The 25,727-nt window shown below is 62.4% G+C and overlaps 2 protein-coding genes across 2 annotated transcripts; both read right to left on the bottom strand.

Annotated features, from left to right (window-relative positions):
- Positions 1 to 9,930: 9,930 nt before the first annotated feature.
- Positions 9,931 to 11,149, bottom strand: OVCA2 (OVCA2 serine hydrolase domain containing). Its single transcript, XM_065731871.1, has one exon. The coding sequence runs from the start codon at positions 11,143 to 11,145 to the stop codon at positions 10,465 to 10,467; it is 681 nt and encodes a 226-aa protein (XP_065587943.1). The 5' UTR covers positions 11,146 to 11,149; the 3' UTR covers positions 9,931 to 10,464.
- A 299-nt stretch (positions 11,150 to 11,448) lies between these two features.
- On the bottom strand, positions 11,449 to 24,806 carry DPH1 (diphthamide biosynthesis 1). Its single transcript, XM_065731870.1, has 12 exons — positions 24,749 to 24,806; positions 23,619 to 23,768; positions 22,707 to 22,770; positions 17,732 to 17,853; positions 16,459 to 16,613; positions 15,899 to 16,020; positions 13,923 to 13,991; positions 13,193 to 13,349; positions 12,346 to 12,446; positions 12,014 to 12,092; positions 11,823 to 11,933; positions 11,449 to 11,651 (listed from the first exon to the last, which is right to left on the bottom strand). Exons 1-12 carry the CDS (start codon positions 24,804 to 24,806, stop codon positions 11,565 to 11,567), a joined length of 1,275 nt encoding a protein of 424 aa, XP_065587942.1. The 3' UTR covers positions 11,449 to 11,564.
- Positions 24,807 to 25,727: the final 921 nt, after the last annotated feature.

The raw sequence follows: 25,727 nt of genomic DNA, 5'->3' as shown, positions 1-25,727 counted from the left end.
GCCCCGACGGCGCGTCCGCCGCGCCCCGACGGCACTTACCCCGCAGCGCCCCGTCTCCTCCGCCGCCTCCGCGGCCGCTGCCCGGTACCGCTCGTCGGGCTCCATCTAGCGGCGCCCGCCGCGCTCCGCCCCCGCCGTCGGGGTTTTGGGGGCGGGGGGGGAGGGGGGAGAGCTCCTCCCCGTGCAGGTGCGCGCTTCCCCCGACGGGGCGTCCCGTGGAGGTGGTGGTGGGAATGGGAGTAGAGGTCGATGGGTTTGGTTCGCGGTTTTTTTGGTTTTTTTTTTTATTTTTTTATTTTTGGAGGAGGTGGGAGCGGGTGGGAAGGAAGGGTGGCCCCCACGGGGGGGGACACGCAGACGTGGCTCCTCCGCTCCCGGCGAGGCGGGGAGGGCTTCGGGCTTTCGCTTCTCTTTTCTCACGGCCGCGGTCGTCTGTGTAACCCCGGAGGGCGGCACAGCACCGGGCATCTGCGCCCGGAGGGGCACCGCGCAGCCGGGCACGGTGTCCCAAGGGTCGGCCGTCCGCCCGCCCCCCCCTCCCCGGGGCTTTCCGCCCCAGATCCCATTGAGCACGAGCTGGAGCAGTGCCGCTCCGCCCATTGCTCTCTTCGGGCGTCTCCGGGGGAGATTTGGGCCGCAGTGGAGCGGTACCGCGCAGCCCCGAACCCGACCCCGGCGACGTCGGGATCCCGGGAGCGGTGCGAGCGCTGCCCCTCATTGCGGAGCAGTGATTTCATCCCGCCTCCCTGGGCATTGACTTCCCCCCCACCCTCCTCTCTTTTTATTTATATGTATATGCATACATATCTATATGGGTTTTTTTTTTTGTTGGATTTTTTTTTTCCCGTTCAATTAACGGCTGGAAGTGTTTCAGGTTCTGGCAGGGAGCTCTGGACGTCGCTGTGAGCGATGACTCCCGCGGGCTGCGTCCGCGTAATTTATGGGGCCGCGCTGCATCAATCACAGCGGCTCCCCGACAGCTCCCCCCACCCCCCAACCCCACCCCCCTCCGGGACCCCGGGCTGCCCCCGCTACCTGCTGAGTGACTGAGCCCGAGGGGAGCGGGGAGGGGGGGAGGGGGACACACCTCCAAATCCTCCTCCTTTTTCTCGCAGCCTAAAGCCCGGGGCAGGTGGAGGGGGTGTGCTCAGCCCCGCGGCCCCGATGTCTGAGAGCAGAGCCGTCCCTTTGCCGTGAACGCTGCAGGCGGGAGCTGGTGAACAGGAGTGCTCAGGAAGAGGGAAAAAAAAAAAAGGAAGAAGAAGGAAAAAAAAAAAAAGGGGCATTTTCGCCTCAATGTGCAGCGCAGATTGGAAACAGCTCTGCTTAAGTCATTGGCTCTGTTGGGAGGTCTGAGCTGGAGCGTCTCCCGCCTGTGCCCCCTCCCCACGATCAATCACGGCGCAGCAAATTAGCCCAGATGCCGGGAGATTGGGTTCAAATCCAGCTGTGGTTTGGATCGCTCTCGCACGCCTGGCTTCATGTGGGACCTGGGCTGTTGGACAGGATACAGCCCCCCGGTCTCCGCAGGGCCCCGTTTCCCAGCGCAGCCTCTCCCCGAAGCCCACACACATGTGTTCGATTACGGCGTTGGCCAGCCGGGCCGCATCCGGCACCGCCAGGAGCCTGGAGCCCCGCTGGCAGCTCGCACTTCATTTTCCCGGCGGTGCCGGGGGGCACGGCAGCCCCCGCAGCCCCTGTGTGGCCCCTTTACGGGGGCTGAGTCCCCTCCCGACACGGTGGCACTCGGCCCCGTCGTGCAGCAGCATCACCGGGCTGAGGCCGTGAAGCTCGTGACAGCAGTGAGCCGCCCCGTGGTTGCGGGGTCGCCCTGAGCTCTGCTAGGTGTCCCCCAGCACCACGGACCCCTGTTTTGGGGCCGGGGGCTGCTCCGTACTGCATGGCTCCGTTGGGGGAGGAGGGGGAGAGGGCACCCCCCCCGAATTGTGGGGCGGTGTTGGGATGAGCGAAGGGCTCTTCTCCGTGGGGTGGTGCTTCGTGGGGCAGTGGGACGCCTTCCTTGTGGGTCGGTGCTGTAGAAAGTGATGGGGTCCCTTCCCTGTGGGGTGGGTTTGGGGACACTTCCCCCCGGGGAGCGATGCACAGATGAGGGGTTCCTCCCCCGAGGGGCGGTGTCCCGTGAGACCCCGCCCTGTGGGGCGGTGCTCAGGTGAACGAGGGGCAGAATCCCACGGCACCTGAGGTTGGAGGTCCCTCAGGTCCCACCCTGCCCCACCACGGGCCCCCAAGAGCCGGTGCCGGGCACCACATCCAGACCCCCACGGAGCACACCCCACAGCCCCACACGGGTCCCCGTGCGCTTCCAGCAGGACATTGTCACCCTGTTGCCCAGCAGGACCCCATGCTGTGTCCCACACCCCGTGCCCAGGGTTCCCAGCACAGGGCTCTCCTCATTGACCTTCAGGAGGTTCCCATCACCTCGGTGGGGAGATGGGGCCCTTTTATTTTGTGGGTGACCCTCGATGGGGCAATGGGCTCCCCGTCAGTGTGGGATGATGCTCACCCAGACAAGCAGAACTCTCTCTGCCAAGTGATGTTTAATGGGTCAGTGAGAGCCCATCCCCACGGGGCAATGCTCAGTGGGATGGCAGGATGCCTTCAGGATGAGCCTCAGGCAGAGGACCTCATGGACCCCACTCCTTCGGGACGATGCTTGGTGGGGTGATGGGACTCCATCTCTGTGGGACAGTGCTGGTGATGGGGTCCCATCCCTTTGGGATGATGTTTGGCGGGGTGATGGGACCACGTCCCTTTGGGATGATGATGATGGGACCCCATCCCTTCGGGACAACGCTTGGTAGGATGACGGGATCCCACTCCTTTTGGGGCAGTGCTCCATAGGGCAGTAGAACACAGTGTGGGACGATGCTCGAGTGGACGAGGAACATTTCCAGCAGCTCGGTGGGGGCTGGGGTCCCCTTCCCATGGCGGGACGCACTTCGGGCCCCACGGGCGACCCCTCCACCACCACTCATCCACCGTGGGATGCTTATAGGACGGAGGGGCTGCGGATGGTCCGCCGCAAACCCCACTAGATGGCAGCAACGGGCTGCGCTCCGGGATACAGCCCCCCCCCCCCTCACCCCCCACCCCCCCTACCCCCCTTTACCGCCGCCCCCTCGGGGACCGGGAGCCGCTTCTCGTCCCGAAAGATTCCCAACGGGGGACCGTGGGAGGGGTGGGTGAGGGGTGAAAAGCGGCCCCCGGTCCCCGAGGGGGCGGCAGCGGCGGCTCCGGGGGAGGCAGTGCGCAGCCGGTACCGGTGGGCCGTCCCCGGTGCTGACTAATCCCGGGGCTGAGTCACGGCTGCGGCGGGGAGCGCTGCGGCAGCGGAGCCTCCGAAAACCGGAGAGAGCCCCGACGGGGCGGGCACTGAGAAAGGGCTAAAAGTGATGGGGGGACACGGAGTGGGGATACAAGGGGTCGGGAGGGGGGGGGGGGGTGAGTGCGAGCGGGGGGTGGGGGTGTGGTATGTAATAGGGTTTTGGGGTGGTAGCTTGCTCCCATCGGAATGGGGGTGTGGGGGAAGAGGAGGGGGGTGAAGGAAGAGGGGTGGATGTGGGGTGTCAGTGAGGAGAGGGGTTTGGGGTGGCTGTAAGGGGGGTCGCGGCCTTACGCAGCGGCGGGTGCTGGCGGCGCGGTGCTGCTGTCAATGACAACGCCGCTGTTGCCGTGGCGACCGCTATGATGCTTCGCCAGAGCCCAGTGAGGTCAGAAGGCTCCGGCAGGAACCGGGGGGAGGTGGGGGGGAGTTATGGGGGGGTATGGATGCGTACCGCTGGGGAAAGGGTCCCCACGCATCCCCCTGGATGTGGGTTTAGTCTCACTCAGCTCTGGGTGCCAGCACACTTGGGATTGGGGGGGAGATAAAATTTGGGAATTCACCCAGTCTCCAGTCTGGCTCATTGGGAACACAGAGGTTTTGGGGTGTCGGTGCCCCCCTGTGGGATCGTGCCCCCGGCTCCCTGCTAGGCTGCATTAGGGCAGCATGGTGCTGCAGTGGGGCAGCTGCAACGTAGAGGGGGAGGGCTCCAAACTCCCCCCACCCCCCTTCCCAGTACTCACACACACATTGTTGTGCCCCATCCTCCTGCAGGACACCCATGGGTGCTCACTGGGGAGGGCAAAGGGAGAACTGATGCTGTAACACGAGGGCGTGTGGGCGCAGTGCAGGTGCACAGGGGGCACCCCCAAGGTTTGGGCACCCCCCCAAGGCTCTGTGCAAACCTTTTCCCCCAAAGTGCAGCCCCACATCACCGAGCCCACGGGCACGGGGAGGGGGGGTCCTGTAGGGTGACCCCTTCGCGGGGTGTCAGGTCTCTCTGTGGGGTTTACTCCCAAAAGGGCTGAGGGATGAGGGATGCGGGGATCGGGGCTGCCCCTCTGCTCATCCCCACAGGGAAAGGGTGGTCCTGGGGGGAAAGGGGGGGAGGGGGGTGAGCAGCCCGGACCCCCCTCCCCACTCGCGGGCCGCTGCCCTCCCCCCGCCCCGATATAAATAGTAGCGTCTTCCCGTTCCCTAAATTTCCTCGCTGACGTAGCGCTCACGTCATTGTGTAGGTTGATGCTTTTCTATGAATGAGCCGAGATCCCCGTTACTACGAGCCCGATCCTATAAAAGCTCCGCGCTCTGCGGACAGCGCAGCACCGCCACACCGGAGCCGTCCCCGAACCGGGGCGGGGGGAGAACCGTGGGGCTCCGGGTCCGGACCGGGAGGTGTCGGGGTCCGGGGGGAGGTAAGGCTGAAACCGCTCCCCCCTCCCAGGTAAGCGGGGACGGGAGGGGGCAGCGCAGTCCCGCGGCATCGGGAGCTGCACCTGTATGTTGGCTGGGGGGGGTGGGAATGGGATCGAGACGGGAGAGTGGGGGGGGCTCTGCGGCGGGGGGGGGGGGGGGCGAATCAGGGCTGCCTGGCGCAGCCCCACGTGCGGAGGGGGCGGTGGGGTCGGGGCGCGGCGCCGGTGGGGGCGGGAGCGGGGGCGGAGCCGCCACGGGGAAGGAGAAGGATGGGGGGGGGGGGGGGGGCGACCGCCCCCCCCACACTTTGCGGTGTTTATGTGAGTGCGTGTGTTCGGACACCACGTCTCCTCGTGTGTCCCCCTCCTCCCCTCAGCCCCCCCTCCCCCCCCCCCGCGCTGTTTGCTGCGGGTGACATTGGCATCCCACCATCCCCGCATCCAGCCCCGACGTGCCCCCCCCCCCCACCCCCCCACCCCGCACCATCCATCCCTCCCCCCCCACTCCCTCCCAAACCACGCACTGGGACAGCGCACCCCCGCACCGCGCGCTCTTGTGTCGCCTTCACCCCGACCGTCGGAAGAGCGTGGAGAGACCCCGTCGAGGAGAGCCCGAGTCAGCGCATCGGCACCTTGGCTCTAGACTGCTTACTGCTGCGTAGGGACAGGACAGTAACAGTCTACAGTCATGGCTACTGAAGCATGACCCACCGGCACCGGCACCGGCACCGCCGCGGGGCGGGGGGAGTGGCCTCGGGGGGGCGGGAGCTGTCCCGCGTGCTGAGCCGTCGGGCGGCCGGGAGCGCCCTGAGGGGTGCGGATGGGACGGGGTCCGCTGTCCGCCTGATCCCTCTCTCTCTTTTTTCCCTCCCCCCCCCTTCCCGCAGACACTGAGACCCCACGGCGGATGCCCCCCGCTGCAGCACAGGTAGGGGTTCCTCCCGACGGGGCGGACACGCGTGGGCCGGCGGGAGGGCCGGGCTGTGCTGGGGGGGGGTGGGAGGGTGGGGGGCTTCCTCCGCACGCCCACAGTCTCCCCACGCTGCGGGGCGGGGGCGGGCGCGCTCGCTGCGGTTTTGGGGGCCGCCCCCTCGCTGTCGCCAGGCACCGGCTGCGTCCCCTTCTCCTCCACCCCCATTCCCCCCCTCTTCGACGTCGCCCGGGCGACCGTGGCTTTAGATTGTTACTGTGCTGCTGGGGGGGTAACAGTCTACAGCCATGGTCGCCGGGCCCGGCGCACTCGCAGCGCGGGCAGCACCCCCCCACCCCCACCCCAGAAATCCCCCCACAAAGCCCGGGGCAGGGAGAGGGGAGGAGCTCAGCGCGGGGGTCCCGTCGGGTACAGCCCCGCCTCCCGCGGCAGTAGGAGCTCACATGCAGGCTGCGGTCGCCGCACATCAACTCTTACTGTTCGGGGGGGCGGGCTCGGAGCGGCTCTTCTTCGGGACAGGGAACGGCGTAGACCCCCCCTCCCCCCCCGCTCCCATTCCACGTCCCGTCTTAACCCCCACCCCGCATTATCCCCCCGCCCCTCAGCCCCTCACCTGCCCTTCGTTGCCCCGACGGGGGTCTCCCCCGCTTTCCCTGTGCCGCGTCGCGGTGCGCACCGACGGCTCCGACGTGCGCTGTGCCGCGGGGCGGGGGGAGTGGGGAGTGGGGATGGGGGGGGGGGTGAGCACCGGGAGCGGAGCGCGGCCCTACGCGGGGCGGCAGCGGCGGGGACTGAGCGCGGCCCGACGGGGCGGGTGGTGGCCGGGGGCGGGCGCAGGTTGCACAATTCGCCCTTCGCGGCCAGGAGATTCCTGAGAGGCGAAGTCAGAGCGGCCCGACCCGCCCCGTTACCGGGCACCGGGCCCTCGGCAGCCGGCGGTGAGCGGCGGCGGTCGGGAGAACCGTGGGGGAGGGGCGGGATGGCACAGGGAGGGGGGGAATTCGCTCGGAGCCCCGAGGGATGGGAGGTGCTGAGCCCCGGGCAAGTGGGCAGCGGGGATGGGGTGACAGCAGCAAGGGGGCAGGATGGGGACGGGGGCAGCTGCACCCCCAGGTGATGGGAGCACCCCGGGGACAGGGGCAGCCCCCAGGCTCCGTGCCCACGGAGGCTCAGAGCGGTGCTGTTGTTGTTTTGAAGGCCAACTTCTCCCGCTCACACACTGGAATTAGTTTTTGTTCCAAAGGACTTAAAAATATCTCAGATTTCTGACACCGGCTTCCAAGGAGCCGAGTCCAGGGACAGAGGCCACATCCGTCCTCACCGAGGGACAGAGGCCGCCCCACTGCTGGGCTGCTTGGCCACGGTGGGACAGAGCTCGTGGCTGCACAGGCACTGCCCTAAGTTGGGTCGCTGGGCGCGGAGCAGCACGTGCTCCCGGCCCTCCTGCTGCCAGGATGGGATGAGGAGCTGTACCCCTGCCAAGCCCCACGGCGGAGGATTTGGATGCCTCCATCCTGCTCTCCCCAGGTGGGATTTCCCCACGGAGAGCACGTGGCCCCAAAAACCCAGAACTGAAGCCTCGCAGCCGTGCCACGGAGCTGGGGTGGGCAGCACGTGCCCACAGGGATGGGGGGGGAGGCAGGGAGACAAGGGGTGCAGAAGACAGCACGGCCCCTGGACGCCCCTCACTGTGTGCTATTGTTACCATCTGACAGCTCTTGGCGAAACCGTCTTTGTGATTCAGCCGTGTTTATCCCAGCCCTCGGCCCGGCCCAGCGTGGGTTTCCATGGAAAACTTCCATCGAAAACAAGGAGAAAAGGAGTTACAGCAGGAGTGACTCAGCCACAACTGGAAGCTTCTGCGGATGAGGCGGAGAAGGGGGGGAAACTCTTCCCACCAGTTTGGTCCCCCCCCTCGGGCAGTGGGGGACAGCCCCGAATGTGTCCCGCGGATCTCTGGTGTCCAAATCCCAGTGCATCACACGTGGGAGTGGGGGGAGATGCATCACTTTACAAGAGCACCCCATCCCCACCCCCCCGGGGTGTCTGCGTCAGGCTCTGCACACCGCGAGCTGGAGGGGAGGAAGAGTGAGATGAGTAAGGCTGGAAGGACGGTGAGACCCGCTGTCAGCCCACGGGAGCCCCTGCCTGTGCTGGCCAGCTCTGCGCGGGCAGTGAGCGTGGGGCGGGCGTGGAGGAGAGCCTGAGTCAGCGGCAGAGCCGGGGAAGGGATGCAGGGAGCGGGCGGTGGGTGTTTGCCAGCAGGGGGAGGATGCTTGGGATGCTCACAGCATCTCTAATCCTGCTGGTTGTCGGCACCAAGCAGGGGTGTGCATGCCCTGGGGGGGCACGCACAGAGCTTTGAAAGCAGCTCTGGGGGGCGGAAATAGGGAGGAGAGGGGTGATGTTCCCCCCCTCCCCCCGGCACAACACCCAGGCTCCCATTGCCACTGGGTAACACTCCACCGGCCCCTGTGGCAAGGTCGGGGGGGGGTGGGAAGAGCAAACCCCCACAAATAACGCTCTCAGGGCTAGGGAAGACATTTGCCAGCCTCTCCTCCAGGCTCACATCCCTCTTGTTTTCTTCCCCACGCAGCTCACGGGAAAGCAGAGGACCTGGAGCAGTGAGAGGTACACGGCGCGGGGCTGAGCTGCTGCCGAGGTCGGAGTGGTGCTGCCCGGCGTGGGGCAGTGCTCGGAGGGCAGGATTCCTCCTGTGAGCAGCAGGGACACGCAGTGATGTCCGCAGGATTTGCTCCCCTCCTCCCATCGCAGCAGGTGCAAAAAGCACGTTCCTCCTGATGCGTACACCTCATGCAGATGAGGGATCAGGTTTTATTTGTTTTTATTCTTTCCTTAAAGCTCAGGGAGATGACACCCGGCATTTATTTTTTATTAAACACCCCGGGAACGAGATGCAGGTGCTGCAGTACCAAAAAGCCCCCGCAGCCCCCTGAATTCAGCCCAGCCGCCCCTCAAACCCCTCCCCCTCCCCCCAGGGGAGCTGGATGGGAAGCAGCAGGGCCGGTTCTGCTCACTCACCACTCGCACACAGCTCCATCCCCGTTTCCAACGCCAGCGAGCCGCTGCGGTGCCTCGGGCCGGTGCTGCTGCGGGACACGGGGGCGGGGGAAGCGGCTGCGGGACCGCAGTGCAGGCTGGACCGCGGCGAGCAGACATCACTGCAGTGCCTCCTCCGCGCCGTCCCGCGGTGATGGGCTGCGCCGGAGAACAGCCACGGAGAGCTGCAAGCTCGGAAATAATGAAAACAGCTAACGGCGGGCCTGCCTGCTGCTGCCTCTGCACAGCGGCTCAGGTGGGAAAGCAGCGAGACAAAGGCCCTGCTGCTTTGTCATCGCCGGGTTCAGCCTCGCTTGTTTTGGCTGTATCCACCCACTCCTCGCTGCTTGGGAGGGCGACAGGTGTGCAGATGCACGGCAGCATCGCTGTGTTTCCCTGCGTGCTCCTTCTCCACGTCCCTGAAGGCCTAAAGCTGCGTCTCTGTCCCCCTGACCAACCCCTGGTGTCCTCGATGCGGGCTCCAAGGGGTGACAGATGCCCCACAGCCTGGGAGGCAGCACGGCAGCACTGCTCCTTGAAGTGACCGAGCAGCACCGCGATGCCGGAGCCCGCAGGGCCCCCACCCCCTTCAATCACCCGAGGGCAATATCAGCGCAGGTCTGACCCGCAGGGGAAAGCAGCCTCGTGCTCCCACTGCCGCCTCCATCGTGCTGCTGCCACATCACCAACAAAAAAACAGAGAGGAATACTCAGGCGAATGAAAGCAGCTGGCTTTTGCCCGGTTAGTTTTAACCTGCGGCAGTTCCCAGGCGTGCTCACAGCTCAGTGAATGCTGAAAGTGCTTCTGTCTACTGATCCACACCCCGTGGTTGCCTGGGGCTCAGAGCCAGCCCAGGGAAATGTGACGGGCTCACAGCCTCAGCTGGGACCTTCCCATCCCATCCTGTACCACAGCAGTGCTCATCTTCCACTGCAGGATTGTCCATCCTCTGCTCAGCCCCACCTGCAAGACCTCAGTGCAGCAGCAGGGGAGAACAGCCCTACCTGGCAACAAGAGCTCATTTTGCATCTACACTCCACCTCCCAAGTGATGAAAAAGGGGATGAGAGACCACGCTGTGAGCTGAAGTCCCTCTGGGAACAGACTCAAGGCTGCTGTACCCCAGCACTGAGGCCACACAGCAGCCAAGCAGGATGCCTACCATCAGAGCAACACCTCCAGCATCACGGACCTCTGTGTGCTTCTGGAAAATATCAGACAAACCTAGCAACTTGTGTGTGAAGGCTCTTTGCACGGAAGATACAGCAGATCTCTCGATTCATGTTAAGTTGAACCAGCAAAGAAATTTAATGCACAAGACAAACACCAACCCTGGCACTGCCAGGAAATGCTTTCTCTAGACCCAGGCCTGCTGAAAGGTTGGCTTCATAGCTTTGGTAGGGGATCCTGATAACACAAACCTTTTGGATACAAGAGCTGCAAGCGCTGTGTGTTCTGCAACCACTTCCTCTGTTTGAGATCACGCTTTTGAAGGGCTGTGGTTATGCCTCTGAAAGCCCACCAGGCACAGCTGTGTCACTCTCCTGCCTGCAACCCACTGTCACACCCATACACATAACAAAGCTGCAAAGAAGGGAAATACAGAAGAGTCCACTGTGCTAATGGTACAAAAGAGCACAGAAAGGTCGTGGCAGCCACTCTGAAGGGCGCAGAACAACGAGCTCTGCACCAAGACGCTCCAGCAGACACTGCTATCACACCACCCCAGCCCCTGGCTGCTCAGCCTGGCCCTGCCCAGGGCAGAAGCGCCCCAAGAAATCCAGGTAAGCCTGCTTCTGTGGTGCAGCCACGGGGACGAAGTGCCCGCCGGGGTGCCTGACAACGACGGGCTCCACGAAGCACTGTGCCAGCTCAGCACTGAGCTGCGCGGCGATGACGGCATCGGTGTCACCCACGACATGCAGCGAGGGCAGGCAGATGGGCTCCCGGTAGAAGTGATCGTGGGCCGGGGCACGGCTGGCAAAGGCGGCCACGAGGATGGCGAAGGTGATGGGGAAGCGGCGATCGCCGCGGGCCCGCAGGGCGCACACCATAGCGGCCAGCGCAGCCCCCTGGCTGAAGCCCAGCAGCCCGTCGAAGGGCCCGCGCTCCTCCAGCGCTCTCGCCACGGCTTCCAGCGACTCCTCCAGCCCCGCCGGCCGCTCCGCCGCCTCCGAGGCCTCAAAGGCGCCGGGCCTGGAGAACCACCAGCCGCGAGGGGGGTCGTCGCTCGCTTCATCCTCGGTGGAGGGCACGAGGTGAGGAGCGTCGATGGCCACCAGCTCGGCGCGGCCTCGCAGGGCCTTACGCAGCGAGCCGGTGCGCTGGCGGAAGCGGCGCTCGCTCTGCCGGTAACCGTGCAGCGCCAGCAGCCGCAGCGGCCGCACATCCGCCATGCTGCTCCCCTGTAGCCGGAATTGAGCGGCACTTCCGCCCTGCCCTCCCCTTCCCGCCGGAAAGCTGCGCGCTGATTGGCTATCGCTGCACGCAGGGGAGGGCTGTGAAGAACGTGAGGCGGAGCGCCCCCTGGCGGCGGGAGGTCGCGGAGAGGGGGCGGGGCGGGGGCGGCACCGACGGGGCGGGCGCGGAACGGGCGCCGTGCAGGGAGGGGGGATGCGGAGCGGGAGGGGCCGCGAGACCCGCAGCCGGCGGGCAACGGGGACACACGGGACGTCCTCAGTTCCAGCCACGTCCCTCCTGGTGCTGGTACCAGGGATGTCCCTAATCCATGTGGCCCCCCGGTGATGCTCACCCTGGGGCGGCCATACCCGTGCCAAGTCCCCACTGAGTGGCAGCGGGAGCAACGGGACCCTGTTCAGGAGGAGGCTGTGTCCTCAAGCGGGCGGGCACTGCGGGATTCCCCAGTGCCATTCTTCAGGCTGGGGGTCGCGGGCAGCTTCTCCTGTAGGGACAGATATGGGGTTAGCAAAGATAGGGCCACGTGTGCCCCGATGGAAGGCACCGGGTGGGCACCGGCCTCGCTAACCGGGGAGGAAGCCACTGGGTGGCGCTTGTGGCACGTGGCACCGAGCAACAGGGGACACAGTGGGGACACACAACCCCCAGCACCCACCTGAGCTGGCTGTGCTTTGTGGTTGGCCGTCCAGGGCCCCAGGGATTGACTGGCATAGAAGTCCATGGGGTACGGCTGCTGCCACTCGATGTCCCCGAGAGCCACTGCTGCCTGTGGGGAGGACAGAAGGGGCTGAGTGTCACATGCAGTGCTGGGATGGGTCCTCCCGAAACGCACCGGGGGCTGCTCACCTCATAGGGTGTCAGCAATGGTTTGCTGAAGGCCCCTCCCCAGTCGATGGAGAGCCGGGGACAGGCGATCTGCACCCACCTGCAGGAAGAATGGCAGCAATAAGGCCCCCACAGCCCCATGTGAGGAACCCCAGGGAGGCTCTGGGCACCCCCCATGAGGAGCTGCTCCCTTTCATCGTACTGTGCCCCAGGACCAAGAAAGACCACTTGGATTTGGGGACACTCACAGAGGAATCCTTCAAGACAAGAGCCCCAAAACCACGTCAGGCCCAGTGCCACATTCCCAGCGCAGCTTTGGGGCTTCCCACAGGGATGGGGCTGGGCACACTCACACATCCACGCTGTCAAAGAGCTGCAGCTTGCTGGGGAAGATCTCAGACAGCAGCACCCGCACGAAGGGCCGACCCAGGGCACGCAGCCGCGACTCCAGGTGCTGCAGGTAGAAGAACAGCACCGTGGGTCAGGGGCTCGCCAGCCTCACGCTAACCCGCGTGGCACTTTCCATCCAGAAGGTCATACAGACCCCAAAGCTCTGCCCCCAGGCCCCTTGGGACACAGCTCTGTGTCCCTGCCACGTCCAGGGGGCACACGTGGTGACAGGGCCGCAGTTCCAGCTCGCATGCAGCTTTCCCCAGCGCGTGCCTCGGCCTAATGAAGTAATTACCACTCAATGACAACAATCTGTTCTCGTTAGCGGCTGCCAGCCTTGGGACGCCCGCCTGCCGCAGGACCAAAGGCTGTGGGAGGATGTGAGAAGTGTGGCCGTGCCCTCGGAGCTGCCAACTATTTTCCGTGCCCCACTGTACCCATCATCTCCCTGAGCTGCCCCCCCAAAATTACTCCCAGGGTCTCTGCCCCACATCTCGCTGCTGCTCCCCCAAATCCCTCCCAGCATCAATGGCAGCACCTTGGCTCTGCTCCCCTTGCCCGCGGAGACAGTGAACCCAAGCAGGAGTTCATCCAATTAAAACCAAACCAGCGAATTAATTGCTGAGCTGCTCATCCAGGGGGGTCTCCACGGCTGGCCAGTGTTTAATGAGCCCTTGGCCAACCTCCCTCATCTGCTGCTAATTGCCCTGCCGGCGCAGCTCGGTGTGGATCGATGGCAGCAAGGGAGGGCAGGTCCTATTCCTGCCCCTTCCCCAGCCACGTCCCCAAGGTGAGGGGACCCCATGGTACCTGTAGGATGCCAGGGGATCCCTGTCGCCCCAGAGTGCCCAGCAGCAGCCCCCAGCACTGGGCATGGGCAGCGGTGCGGATGGCGGCCTGCCGGGCCTCATGCATGCGGTCATGGGCATAGTGCTCCTGTGAGAAGACCTTGCTGTAGGGGTCGTACCTGTGGAGCAGACCCAAACTCAGCCACAAGCAGCCCCCAGCCCCACAGATGGCCCCCACACTGCCCCGTGCCCTCCTTCATTAGCACTAATTGGCTCACAGGGCCCAGTCGGTTCATCAGGAGGGCAATGGGACCAGAAGTGCGCTCCGTACACAGCCCCCAGCGCTCAGCCCCTCCCCATCCCGGCTCATCAATTATGAAGAAATCTTTGATTTGTTGCTTTGTTTGACGAGGAGAATTTTAATCAAATCCCACTCGGGTTTCGGCAGCTTCCCCAGCGCCGTAAAGCTGACGCGTGCCTCCCGCTCCTAACAAACGACCTGCTAAGAAATTCAGATTTCTCCAAAATGGGCCCTGCCTTTCGCTCTTGATATTTCATCTGCTTTCAGCAGCCTCATCATCGCCCTTTATGGCCTCTGCCTGCAGCAGCCGGGGAGTTTAATGGCTGCACCTCAAAGAGCTTTCACAGGTACTTGTCAAAATGTTTATATTCAGCCTGGAGTAAATGGCTGGTGTTCATCGCACTGGAGTGGCTCTCACTGCCCTGCAGGGGTGGGGGAGGGGAGGCCCTACCTGTAGGCAGGTATCCCCGGGTTGGCGATCATGATGGACTCCAGGTGGAAGCGGCCGTCCCCCAAATAGCTGCGGGAGAGAGGGAGAGAAGGGGAGGATGGGGTGGAGTCGGTGTGGCCCTTCCCCAGCACGTAGGGTGCATGGATGGATGGATGGGTGGGTGGACGGGTGGGTGGACGGGGGGAAGAAGGATAGGTGGATGGATACATGGATGGAAGAATGGATGGATGGATGGGTGGGTGGACGGATACATGGATGGACAAATGGATGGATGGACAGACGGATGGATGGATGGATGGAGAAACATGGACAGACAGATGGACGAATGGATGGCCAAAGGGATGGATGTATGGATGGACGGACAGATGGGCAGACAGACAGATGGATGTATGTACACATGGATGGACAGATGGATAAACGGATGTAGGGACAGATGAACAGATGTATGGATGGACAGACGGATGGATAGACGGACAGATGGACAAATGGATGGGCAGACAGACAGATGGACGGAGGCACAGATGAGCAGATAGATGGAGGGATGGATAGATGGATGGACAGATGGATGAAGGGATGGATGGATGGACACAAGGATGGACAGATGGACAAACGGATGGATGGACAGATGGATGGGTGGGCAGACGGGAGGAGAGATGGAGGGACAGACAGAAGGAAAGATGGATGAATGGATGGATGAATGGACAGATGGACAGACAGACGGATGGATGATGGCTGCTTCTGGAGCAAAAATGAAGCAGCAGGGCCAGTGCTCCGTCTCTACAGCTGGTTATAGACGTTGCTGCCTCCATTTCTAATCGGATTTCAAGTCAGCAATTACATTTCAAAGCCTTTCATTCAGCTGCCCTAATGGAGTGAGGGCTCGGAAAATGAATTCAGACGTAAAACTTGACTAGATTTTTGCCCTTAATTGGAGAATGACATTTTGGAAGATCAAAGCTAATTTGTCGGCAAAAGTTAGCCCCAGAGACGGGCTAAATAAGAAAATAACAACGCGGGGAGGATGCAGGTACGTCAGGCGTGAGCACCTAGGAGGGTTGTGGGTACTGTGCCATGGTTCCAATGGCAGCGGGATGGGTCTGCTCGTGCCTGTGCCATGCCAGCTTGGTGGCCTTGGGAACAGCAGAAACACAGTGCTTCACCCCCAGGGCCTGGTGCAGGGCAAAGCCACAGCCCCATCCCACCTGGCTGCCCCACGACTGGGAACATGAGGGCAATGTTCTGCCCCACCTCGAGTGGGTGAGATGGGGTTTAACACCCCCAAGGGCGGGGTCCTCGTATTTATTTATTCTGCAGCACACTGTATTCACAGTACATTAAGCATTTCCATTACCTAAAATAATTAGGTGATAGGAAGCGAAGTGCTCCCTCTAATTTGCTGTCCTTAAATAAAATTAATGTTGCTGTGATGTTGGGCCCCGGCCATTTGTCTTTTCCAATTATCCACCCGCCCTTCCATCTATTATCTATTCTGATATACGACTCAATTATTTCCTCTGTGCTACGAGCAGACGCCAATCGGAGCAGCTCTAGGAGCCAGAGGGACCCAGCCCACACACACCCCAGGCATGACAGGGGAGGGACAGGCAGTCCTGGCACAAGGAAAATGCACCCGTGGGTTTGGGGAGGGCATGGGGATGGGGTTGGGATTGGTGGTGGGGAAAGGATTGGGGATAAGATAGGGATGATGACGACATTAGGGATGGGAGTGTCACTGGGGGTGGGTTTGGGGTTGGGGACAAGGTTGGGAATGGGCAGAGGGTTGGGGATGGCACTGGGGACAACAGTGTTGAGGATGGGGATATGAATGGGGATGAGTTTGAGGCTAAGGACTGATTTGAGGATGGGGACAGGGTCGGGGATGGGGTTTGGGAGGGGGTTGGGGATGGAGCATGACTCCAGACTGGCTCTCTGCCCTGCCCTGAGCTGCAGGATCCTTGGAGACAGTGGGTACTTACACAATGGCATCGGTGTCCCGCGCGAGCCGAGGGGATGTGCAGCCCAGTATCTCACCAGGGGACAGCGGCTTGCACTGGGGCACGCACACCTTGTAGTGTGACTGCAGCTCCTGTGAGGCCGCCTGCAGAGACGTGGGGTCAGTATGGACCTCAAACCTACCCAGGGCTGGTGATGCTCACAGCGCTGGGGACCCTTAGGGCACCCCAACGTGGAAAGCCACAGGGCGCCCACGTTCACACGGTAATGGCCCCGTGCAGCAGAGACACTCTGCCACGCTCACACAACATATCAATTAGAAGAGAAAATGCTTAACGCTCCAACAGCCTCGTGTTTGGATAGACATGGCTCAAGAGGCTCATTCATCTCCGCTCAGGAGCAGGCAGACAGACAGACAGAGAGCTGCCAGAGCTTCCCCCGGCACGGCACTGAAATGCCACACGCTCCTCCGCCTGCCCTGACATTTACAGAGCAGCTCCTGGGGGAGCCAGGGAGCGGTGCTGCCGTGAAACATGGATCAGTTATCACAAAGCACTCGATCAACGTGATCGTGGCCGCTCACCTGCACGGCTGCCACGAACTGGATGGTGCTGACCAGGGCCAGGGAAGAGCCCGCGGTGAAGTTGAAGCGGACGGTGTCGAGGAAATGGGATGTGTCTATCTTGATGTCCACGAAGACGTAGAGCATCTTCAGCCCACGTGTGGCATCGATGGGGACTGCCGAGGGAAAAGGTGTGAGGGTGACACTGGGGGGGGTTCTCCTTGTGTCCAACAGCCCGGTGTGGGGCAGATGGGGGTCTGCTCAGCCCGGGCAGGGGGTGCAGATGGAGCACCCATTCATTTCTCTCTGGATAATGGCAGCCCAGGGGGATCAATGAAAACAAATCTAATTACCCCCGGTGCTAAGAAGCCTGTGTCACCACGATTAAGTGAATAATTAAAGCACACAGAGTCCACATCGATCCGCAGCTCCGCATTCACTTCCCATTTTGGTGTGCTTTGCCTGAGCACAATTAAGTGCAAATTACTCCCTCCTGCGGAGTTGGGAGGGATGGTGGCTCTGGGGGGCAGCCCTAAAAGTACCTATAAGGATCCCACAAGGACACCTGCACTGAGCCAGTGTCAGAGTGGGCGGCCCAAAAGGTGCCCCTTGGGGTGCTTAATTCATGATGTGGTTTTGGGGTGCAGATCTGAACCAGGAGGTCAGTATTTCATAGGGAGCCCAGAGTGATCTTATGAAGCCCATCAACGTTTCCAGACCCCCTGCCCAGTGTAGAGGTGCTGGGAGGACCGAGGCTGCAGCCCGGCTCAGCAATTCCACTGATCCACCTTAAAACCCGGAGTGTCTTATTGTTATTTTTGGGCTGATTCCATCCTGGGTGGACTTCAAAGTTAGCAGCATCTGGGACAGCAGCGCAGTTTCCATGGCAACCGGATCCAGAGTACCGTCCGCCTGGGGAGCACACAGCCTCCTCCTCCCTTCCCCTTCCAGCCAGCGCAAAGCCACGTCCCCATTGTCCCCACAGTCCCTATTGTCCCCGTCCCCACCGGCAGCTCCCGGGCACTGAGGCTGTGTGCTCTGCTGATGTCAGGCTCAGGGCTGTGATTTGGGCGATGCCACAGCCAGGCAGGCACTGCAGCACAGCAATAGAGACGCACTCCGCATGCACCACTGCTCCCCAAATCCTGCCCAAAGGCAGCGACCCAGCCAGCCCGGCCCTACCCAGCACTACAGAACACAGATCCCATGGGAGAGGGCTCACAGCACTCAGTGCCACGGCCCCAAGCTGGCATTGGCACAGTGCTGGTGGTCCCCAGTGCCCGATGTCACCTACTGAGGCAGCTGTGTCCGTAGTGCACCAAGAAGTCAGCGCCCAGAGCCCGCGCCGTGTAGTCGTCCACGCAGCACGCGCCGTAGGTCACATCGCCCATCACCACCGCCTCAGCATCTGTAAACCTGCGGGAGGGACAGCAGAGAAGGTGGCCTCAGGATGGCACCGTCACAGCACGTGTCCTCCCTGCCCTCTGCCGGCGTCCCCAGCCCCGCCGTGCCCCTGCAGGCACGTGAGGCAGCGCGAGCCGGGGACCCCTCGGCACGCAGCGGGGAGGACGAGCACTGGCCACTCTCCGAGATGTCAACATGATTAAAGTGGAGAGCGCTAATCCGCCTCTTCAATTGGGTAAAGCTGTTTGCAATTCAGAGGATTATCCGCTCATCAAATAATACGCTGCCAGCTTCCTAATGCAGCGGCGTGGAGAGACCCAGAGCGCGGCCGGCACCGACCGGAGCCATCCCGACCCCATAGCAGAGCCTGAGCCCCCACACCCTGAGCTCTGCTGCTGCCCCACAGCCCACGCCTGGGTGGCACGTGGAGAGGGATGGCACAGAGTGAAGCGGCACTGTCCCCTGACAGCCATACCTGGCGCTGCCATCAAGCCCCCCGGGCACCACGCGCTGCTGTCGGGAGATAAAGCCCCGCCGCGTGATTTAAGCGTGCCACCTTCACTGGTGGTTTATTGCACCATTTGGGGGGATTATTAGCTTGGCCTCGTTCCCGCGGTGTTTTAATTAGGAAAGCAGGTATCGCAGCCACAAAGCCCCACGCCTGGAGGGCCTGCCTCAACCAGATGCTGATGCCTTATTTACACTGGGGCTGGAAGACCCTTGTGACAAAGAGGTGGCCGCAATGCCATCGGGGTCCGGGTGCCAGCACGGTCCCAGTGGCACCAATGCAGGCACAGGCGTCACCCCCTGCTGGCACTGGCTCGGGGCCAGGGTCCCCCCTCCCTGAGCACTGTACAAGGAGCGTTACGTCGACGGCAAGAATAGAAGTGGTGGGCAGATCTGGGCAGATGGCAGAAGGTGGAAGAATGGCGGAGCGTGCGGAATATTAACAGCTCCGACCCAGCGGCAGCGCCCGGGGAAGGGGACAGGGCAGGTAGTGTCCCCAGCGTGGGGACAAACCCGACGTCATCCTCACACCGTGCCCAAAGTGGACATCCCATGCGCAGGGGACGCGGCGGGGACAGCGGGAGGATGGGTGTCAGCACCCAAAGCTGCGGTCCCAATGACAGGGATGGGTGCACGGACACCTCACTGCCCATAGCAGAGAGCCATGGGGCTGCTGAATGATCCAGAAGGCTCTTCCCCACCCCCCTGATCCTCTCCCCCCCCCCAGCCCCCTTCTCTAATGAGAGGTGATGAGATGAACGTGAATCAGACTCCACACATCTCAGCAAAAGTGGAAAATTATTCAGCTCCTTAAGATTCAGGACGGGGAGGTCTGACTCAGAGCAGCAGCCAGCGCCGCTTAATTTTTTATAGATTAAAATGTATGCAAATTGGCCCAAACCCCAGAGAAAGTCCCTGGGGGTGAAAAGCAAGAAAGTGAAATAGCAACGGCAGAGGGAGGGGATGGCAGAGGGGCACTGTGCCCCTGCCCATGTTGCATGGCTATGTGGGGACAGGGCTGACCCCGTAGCCCACCCTCGGCCATAGGGACCGGCCAGGGGACGTGGGACAGACCAAGGATGCTGTAGGACAGCGGTGGCAGGCTCCCCACAGTGACGTGGGGACAGCACACACCGGGGTCACCCGCACCGGATGGGCTACGACGGAGCAGAGCCGAGCGGCCGTAATCTCCGGAGACAAATCAAAGCGGAGCGCGGGGGCCTCCCCTTGATGTTTTAATCAGTTCGGCGTCGCCGGAGCCTTTCATCAAACTACAGAGGAAGGAAATGTCAATTAGCATCCACCTGCCCACGACACGGGACGCTGCACCGCCACAGGACAGAGTCCTTGCCGTGATGTTCCACGTCCCCACTGCCCCGTGGCCGGGCGATGCAATGACAGAGCTGTCCCCACCCAGCTTCCCCCCCCCCCGCCGGGAGCTCATGAATATTGAAGACAAGGGGAGGTTATTCATCTTTTCCATCCCGTAAACCCCGTTCATTCTGAAAAAAAAAAAGAAAGCCCGGCCTTAGCGTTTTCCTCATCTCCCCTAATTCATTATCTCCTTCTTTAAACAGATGGCTCCCAGTATCCCATTTATAAAGTGCCACGCTCAGCACTGGCAGAGGGCTGGGACCCCCAGCACCGCTCTGCTGTGGCACAGCACGGAGGTGACACAACCCAGTGACAAACACAGAGACCCCGTCCCCTTGTCAGCACCCCCCCAAATCTGCCCCACACACAGCTTCACTCCTGCCTGACTTTTCCAAGCAACTTTCCAAGCCCAAACCCCGAGAAGGGTTGGAGGGGACCAGGCTGGGAGCCCCCAAACCCAACAGCACTATGGGTGCCCACGTCCCTTTCCGATGGGCACATGGAGCTGCTCACTCGACCCCAACCTTTCACCCCCCCACCCCAAAGCATCGAGCGCAGCCCCAGCGTAGAACAACGCGATTAATTAGCAGAGAAGCCCGTCGCCGAGCCCCATTACCAGGTTCCCAACTTCATTAGCACAGGAAAGCTGCACATAATTAAAATAATGAGTTTGCAATTTTACTGCAAGCGGCTCTGGAAGAGCACTGCTGCAGCTGGGCAATTACTGCCTGCGTGCAGCACGGGGACCCACAGAGCACCTGCAAGTGGGTCAGCATGGGGAGGTGGCACCGGGGACGGGATCCCTGTCCCCACACGAGGATGCAGGGCACTCTGACCCCATTGTTAGGCTTTGGTGCATCCCAGCTCTGTGCTTTGGTGGCACTGAGGCTGGAAAATCCCCCGAAAAGACAAAGCAATGATGCAGAGAACAGCGGTGACAAAGCCACCACGGCTGTCCCATGCCCATCTGGTGCCTGTCCCCTTGGTAGTAGCTTCCCCATGGGTGTGCCATGGGGTTGCCAGCTCCCCAGGCTCTGCTGGGACACAAGGACATAGGACATGGACACAAGGACACAGGCACTGCAGCAGGATGGCATTGGCACGTTCTGACCCCAGCAGGTAGCAGCCCTTTGCCCCATCCACCCCACACTGTCACCTCCCCAGCCGAGCTGTTCACCATCTCCACTGAAGTGAGAACTTCATTCTCCCTAATGATGCTGTGGTGTGCTTAATGAGGGTGATTAAATCCCCCCTGCGCAGCACCACGCGCTCGAAGGACGAAGGGAGCAGGAAGGGCAGCAGCAGCCAAATCCTGCACCCCAAGAAGGGGCCTTTGGGATTGACACCACACCTTGGCCAAGGGACGGTGCCACCCACCAGGAGGGGACAGCATATGGCACCTGGAGGCTCTCCCTTGCTTTGCTATCGTGGTCACCAGCTTCCATGGCAGGGAAGGGGCAGAGCAGTGCCACCAGCACAACCTTGACTCCACCACCTCCCCTATTAGCAGGAGACGGGGGGGCGGGGGGGGGATTAGCAGCCGTGCAGCCCGACAGCTGATTTTATTAACAAGGAATCAAGAGCCCAACCAAGCCCCTGCCAGAGTGGAGGGGGGGGGGTCTGGTCCCAACTCCCCCCTCCCCAACTCATGGAGCAGGTGGGCTGAGGGCTGCCCCCCCCCTCCCCCCAATCCCGAGCTGTTGTCCAGGCTTTCCCCCACGCTGCCACCCCCTCACCAGCACGAGCTCCCCTCCGCCCAATTACATCAGCCACCAGAAACAGAGCCAATTTGGATGCTGCCTGGAGAGCGTCGTGATGCGGCTCCAGCAGCGCGCGGCCCCGCCAGCTCAGCAGCCTGAGGGCGGCAGTGAGACCCCCGCCTCGATGGGGGTTGTGTGGACCCCCCCTCCCCCCTCCTCCCTCCTCCCTCCACGATAATGACAAACCTATTAGTGTTCATTAACGGGGCCCCACACCGGTCAATGCTGTCAGTGTCTCTATTTGAAAGGCTCTGTGTTAAGTGCCCGGCGCCTTAATGTGATGCTCCAATGACATCTTAATCCCAGCAGCCAGACAACACGATGCTGGGAGGTACAGGGAGAGGGACCCTGCCCTTGTCCCCACTATTCCCCTGCAGTGGGGCAGACAAGACCTTGTCCAGCAGCACGTACCCATTGTCACTCTCATCCCAACCCCACAGGGTGTTTTATCCAAAGCAAAAGGGAGAAGTGCCCCAGGGGAGGGGAACAGCACTGTCTGTCAAACATGGGACACTCACCCTGGGGTTGGTGGCACCTTGATTCTATTCCCATTGGGATTGCACATCAGTTCCCACCATATCAGGGCACCTGTCCCCCACCGGAGCACGGATGTCACCCAGTGCCCCCAGCTGAGGGTGAGTCCCTGGGGTGCCCCCGGCCAAGGTGCCACCACCGCAGGCAGTGAGGGTGAGGCTGATGGGGCTGCTGCAGCTCAAGGAAGTGGGGCTTAAGGTTTCATTCAGATGAAAGAGCCCCTTAATCCGCTGCCTTTGAAGTCAGAGACATGAAAGCGGCTGGGTGCCAAAGCCAGGGAGAGGAGGCAGCTCCACTTAAAGGGACAGACCCACGCGGAGCCACCTGCACTCCGCATCCATCCCCTGCATCCTCCCACCCCTAATGCAGGGATGGGGCAGGTGACAACGCTGGCACTCGTGCCATGACCCACCCCCAGGCGCTGTCACCTCCCTGTGAGCCTCCTCACACAAGGTGACAGTGTGCTAACAGGTGCCGTGACCCCACTGGGGGTGACACTGAGGTCACCGCTCGGGGGGACACGTCACCAAGGCCACTGTCACCCCGACAGCAGGGATGTGTGATACCAGTGGGGACTGCAGGTGTTGGGGACGTGGCGTGGCCGTGCTGTCCCTGCCCCCAAGGCACAGCCGGTGCTGCATCAGGGTGGGAACCCCCCCAGACCCGTTATGGGGTCGGGACAGATCTTACCGCTCAATGATGTCTGCGATGGTGCAGGCGAACATGAGCAGCCCCTCCGGCATCTGTAGGGCCACTGGGAAGAGAGAGGCTGTGCTTAACGGGGGATGCTCCCAAGTGGAGCCCACCCCATAGCACACCCGACCCCTTCGTCCGTCCCCAAAACTGAAATTGGGCACCATGGCCTCGGAAAGCAGCAGCACAGCACAGATCTCCCACGAACAGCTCACCCTCAGCCCACCCCATGCGAATGCATTTAATCCCTTTCTGAACCCGCCGACACTCCTTGTCTCTCCCACTTCCCGCCCTAATGAATTCTGGGTTTTAATTAAGCGCTGCACAGGAAAAGGTACTTTCTTCTGTTTATTTTAAACCTGCTCCTAATAATGTAAACGTGTGCCCCTGCTTCTCCTGCTACAAGAAAAGAGTGGATAATCATCGCCTTTGCAGCTCTGCACCATTCATAATTCCACAGCCCTCTGTCATATCTCCGTTCTCCTCTTTCCCAGCAAAAAGAACTAAATCTGTTTAATCTCCCATTGTATAGAGCTGTTCCAAACCTTTGATTGTCCTTCGCTGCCCTTCCCCTCACTGCTGCTCTCCCCCACTTTGGAGGTGCCAGCACCGCTCCACGCGTTTATCCACAGTGGGATGGTGACTCTTGTCCCCATCTGGGGCTGCTTTTACCCACTGCCACCAAGGATCCTCCCCCACCCAATGGCCAAACATGCTGCAGGAGGGACCTGGCTGCCGTCCTGAACCCATCCCAGCACTGACAGCAACGACCCCATAGAGGCATTCAGGTTGGAAAAGACCTCTCAGGTCCCCAAGTCCAACCCCAACGCACCCCCATCATGCCTGCTGACCACGGCCCCTCAGCGCCACAGGGACTGTCCCCACTCTTTCCCCTCCCCCAACACTCACCCTTTCTGGCTCCTGCCTGCCGGATCCGCCAGATGGTTTTGGGGATCTCGAAGTTGTAGTTGCTGGGCAGAGCCCCCACCGCCTCCTGCAGCTCCGCATTGTTCAGCAGCTCCTCGGGGATCTGGCGGGCAGTGCGACGTGGGGCTCGGCCTGGGGAAAGAGCAGGGGTCAATGGGGGGGGCCTATGGGGTAATGGGACCTTGGGGTCATAGGGACACTGTGACCCTAAAGCCACGGAGACATCACATCCCAGGTCCATAGGGCACTGTGACCCAGGGGCCATGGTGACACTGTGTCCTAAGGCCACGGGGACATCCCACCCTAAGGCCACGGGCACAGCATCCTCAGGCTACAGGGACCTTGTGTCCCTAAGGGCCATGGGGACACCACATCCCTGGGGCAACGGGACGACCCCGTGCCACCTCCCCAGGGATGGATTTCAGCCACCCTCACCCAATATGGGCCAGTAATGCTGTTTTGTGTGGGAGGGGAACACCTTTTACACTCAGAAAGCACATTATACCTCAGAACACTGCACCTATAAGGCCATAGGAACAGTGTTCATAGGGCCACGGTGTCACCACGTCCACAGGGCCACAAGCAGCCTCCACGTCACCTCCCCAGGGATGGATCCGAGGGGGTTTCAGCCCACTCTCCCAACACAGGCCAGACCAACAACGCCATTTTGGGGGATTAAAAGAACCAAAACACTGTTTCTCCCAGAAAACAGCATTACACCGTGGAGCACCACGCCCACGGGGCCACGCGAAGCCCCCGTGCCACCCACGGGGATGGGATCGCGGCACTCTCAGCCCCCACGGGGCACAAAAACAAACAAAAACCCCCAAACCCCGATCCTGACACCCTTCCCACCAGCGGGAACTCGGCAGCGTCCTCCTCCACATCCAGCACGGGAGGGGACGGGGGGAAAGAGCGCAGCGCTCCGTTATTCACCACCGCCCGCCCCGTCGAGCATCGTCCCCCGATGCCGTCATCCAGCGAGCCCACGGCACAGCCGGGACGGGCACAGCCGGGACGGGGACGGCCCCCGCCGCCTTCCCCCGCACGGCAGCCCCCGGTGCCGCCCCGGTCGCCCCCCCACGAGGCCCGGTTCTTCCGCCGGTGCCCACCTGCGCTGCTGGCGGACGGCAGAAGGGCCGCAACGGCGGAGCGCTGCGGCGCGGCCATGGCGCGGGGCCACGTGGGGGCGGCCAGGCAGCGGCAGCCGAGCCCCGAGCGGGCGGGGCGCTCAGACCAGAGCAATCGATGGCCGAGTGAGAGTGAGACATGGAGAACGGAGCGCACCGCCCCGACGGGACGTCCCGGGCTGGATGGGGCGGGACGGGTGGCAGGGCTGGGCGTGGAGGCTCCGGCCCGGCGGGTCCGCACGGCTCTGCTGGTGTTGAGATGTGCATCGGGCTGTGAACGGCGTTGCGCCGTCGGGTTCGCCCCAGACGGACCGTGTGATTTTGGGCTGTGCCCCCAGCGCTGAGCCCCCCCGCTGCTGAGCGGGTGCCGCTCGCAGCTCTGTGGTGTGGTTTCCACGGTGACAGCCGCACCCGCCGTGGGGGTCCCCCTCCTCTAGTATGCAAGTTCCTGCGAGTCGGGGGACCTCTGGGGGCCGCGGGGGAGCAGAGTGGTGGCGGTGACCCCCGAGGGGGGAGCGGGGAGCCCCGAGGGACGGCAGGGCCGGCAGTGGGATAACGTGGGATAATGGGACCTGCGAAGGGGATGGAGGGAGCCCCAGTGGGCTGCGGGGACCTCCGGGGACAGTAAAACACCGCGGGGACAGCAGGATCCCAGTGTGAGATTGGGATCTCGATGGGGCGGTTAGAGGCAGCGGGAGGCAGAGGGCACAGCGGGGACCGAAGGAACAAAGAGCGAGGAAGGAGCGGGTGGAGCTGCGATGCTGGGTGGAGGGACAGCGGGGACAGCGGGAACGCGGGTGGGGCAATGGAGACAGCACAGCTCTCGCTCTGAAGCCGCTCCTCCGTTGGGACATCCCATGCTCCGATAGGGGCGGAGAGAACGATGAGGAAATGCTTCGGGCCCAGTGGGGACGTGATGTGCCACCCGGCGGGGCGGAGGGGACCGCGATGCGGCGTGGTG

The sequence above is a fragment of the Cyrtonyx montezumae genome, unplaced genomic scaffold (assembly GCF_038088225.1).
Source record: "Cyrtonyx montezumae isolate F1298 unplaced genomic scaffold, pur_monq_1.0 scaffold_15, whole genome shotgun sequence".
Classification (NCBI taxonomy): Eukaryota; Metazoa; Chordata; class Aves; order Galliformes; family Odontophoridae; genus Cyrtonyx; species Cyrtonyx montezumae.
This window is presented reverse-complemented; position numbering and strand designations above follow the sequence as displayed.

Coding starts and splice junctions, on each gene's coding strand:
- DPH1 (XM_065731870.1), bottom strand. CDS start 24,806: ATGGCCGCGCCGCAGCGCTCCGCCGTTGCGGCCCTTCTGCCGTCCGCC. Junction 13,350..13,922: donor CCGGGGATACCTGCCTACAG/GTAGGGCCTCCC, acceptor TCTGCTCCACAG/GTACGACCCCTACAGCAAGG. Junction 12,447..13,192: donor GATCCCCTGGCATCCTACAG/GTACCATGGGGT, acceptor TTCTACCTGCAG/CACCTGGAGTCGCGGCTGCG.
- OVCA2 (XM_065731871.1), bottom strand. CDS start 11,145: ATGGCGGATGTGCGGCCGCTGCGGCTGCTGGCGCTGCACGGTTACCGG.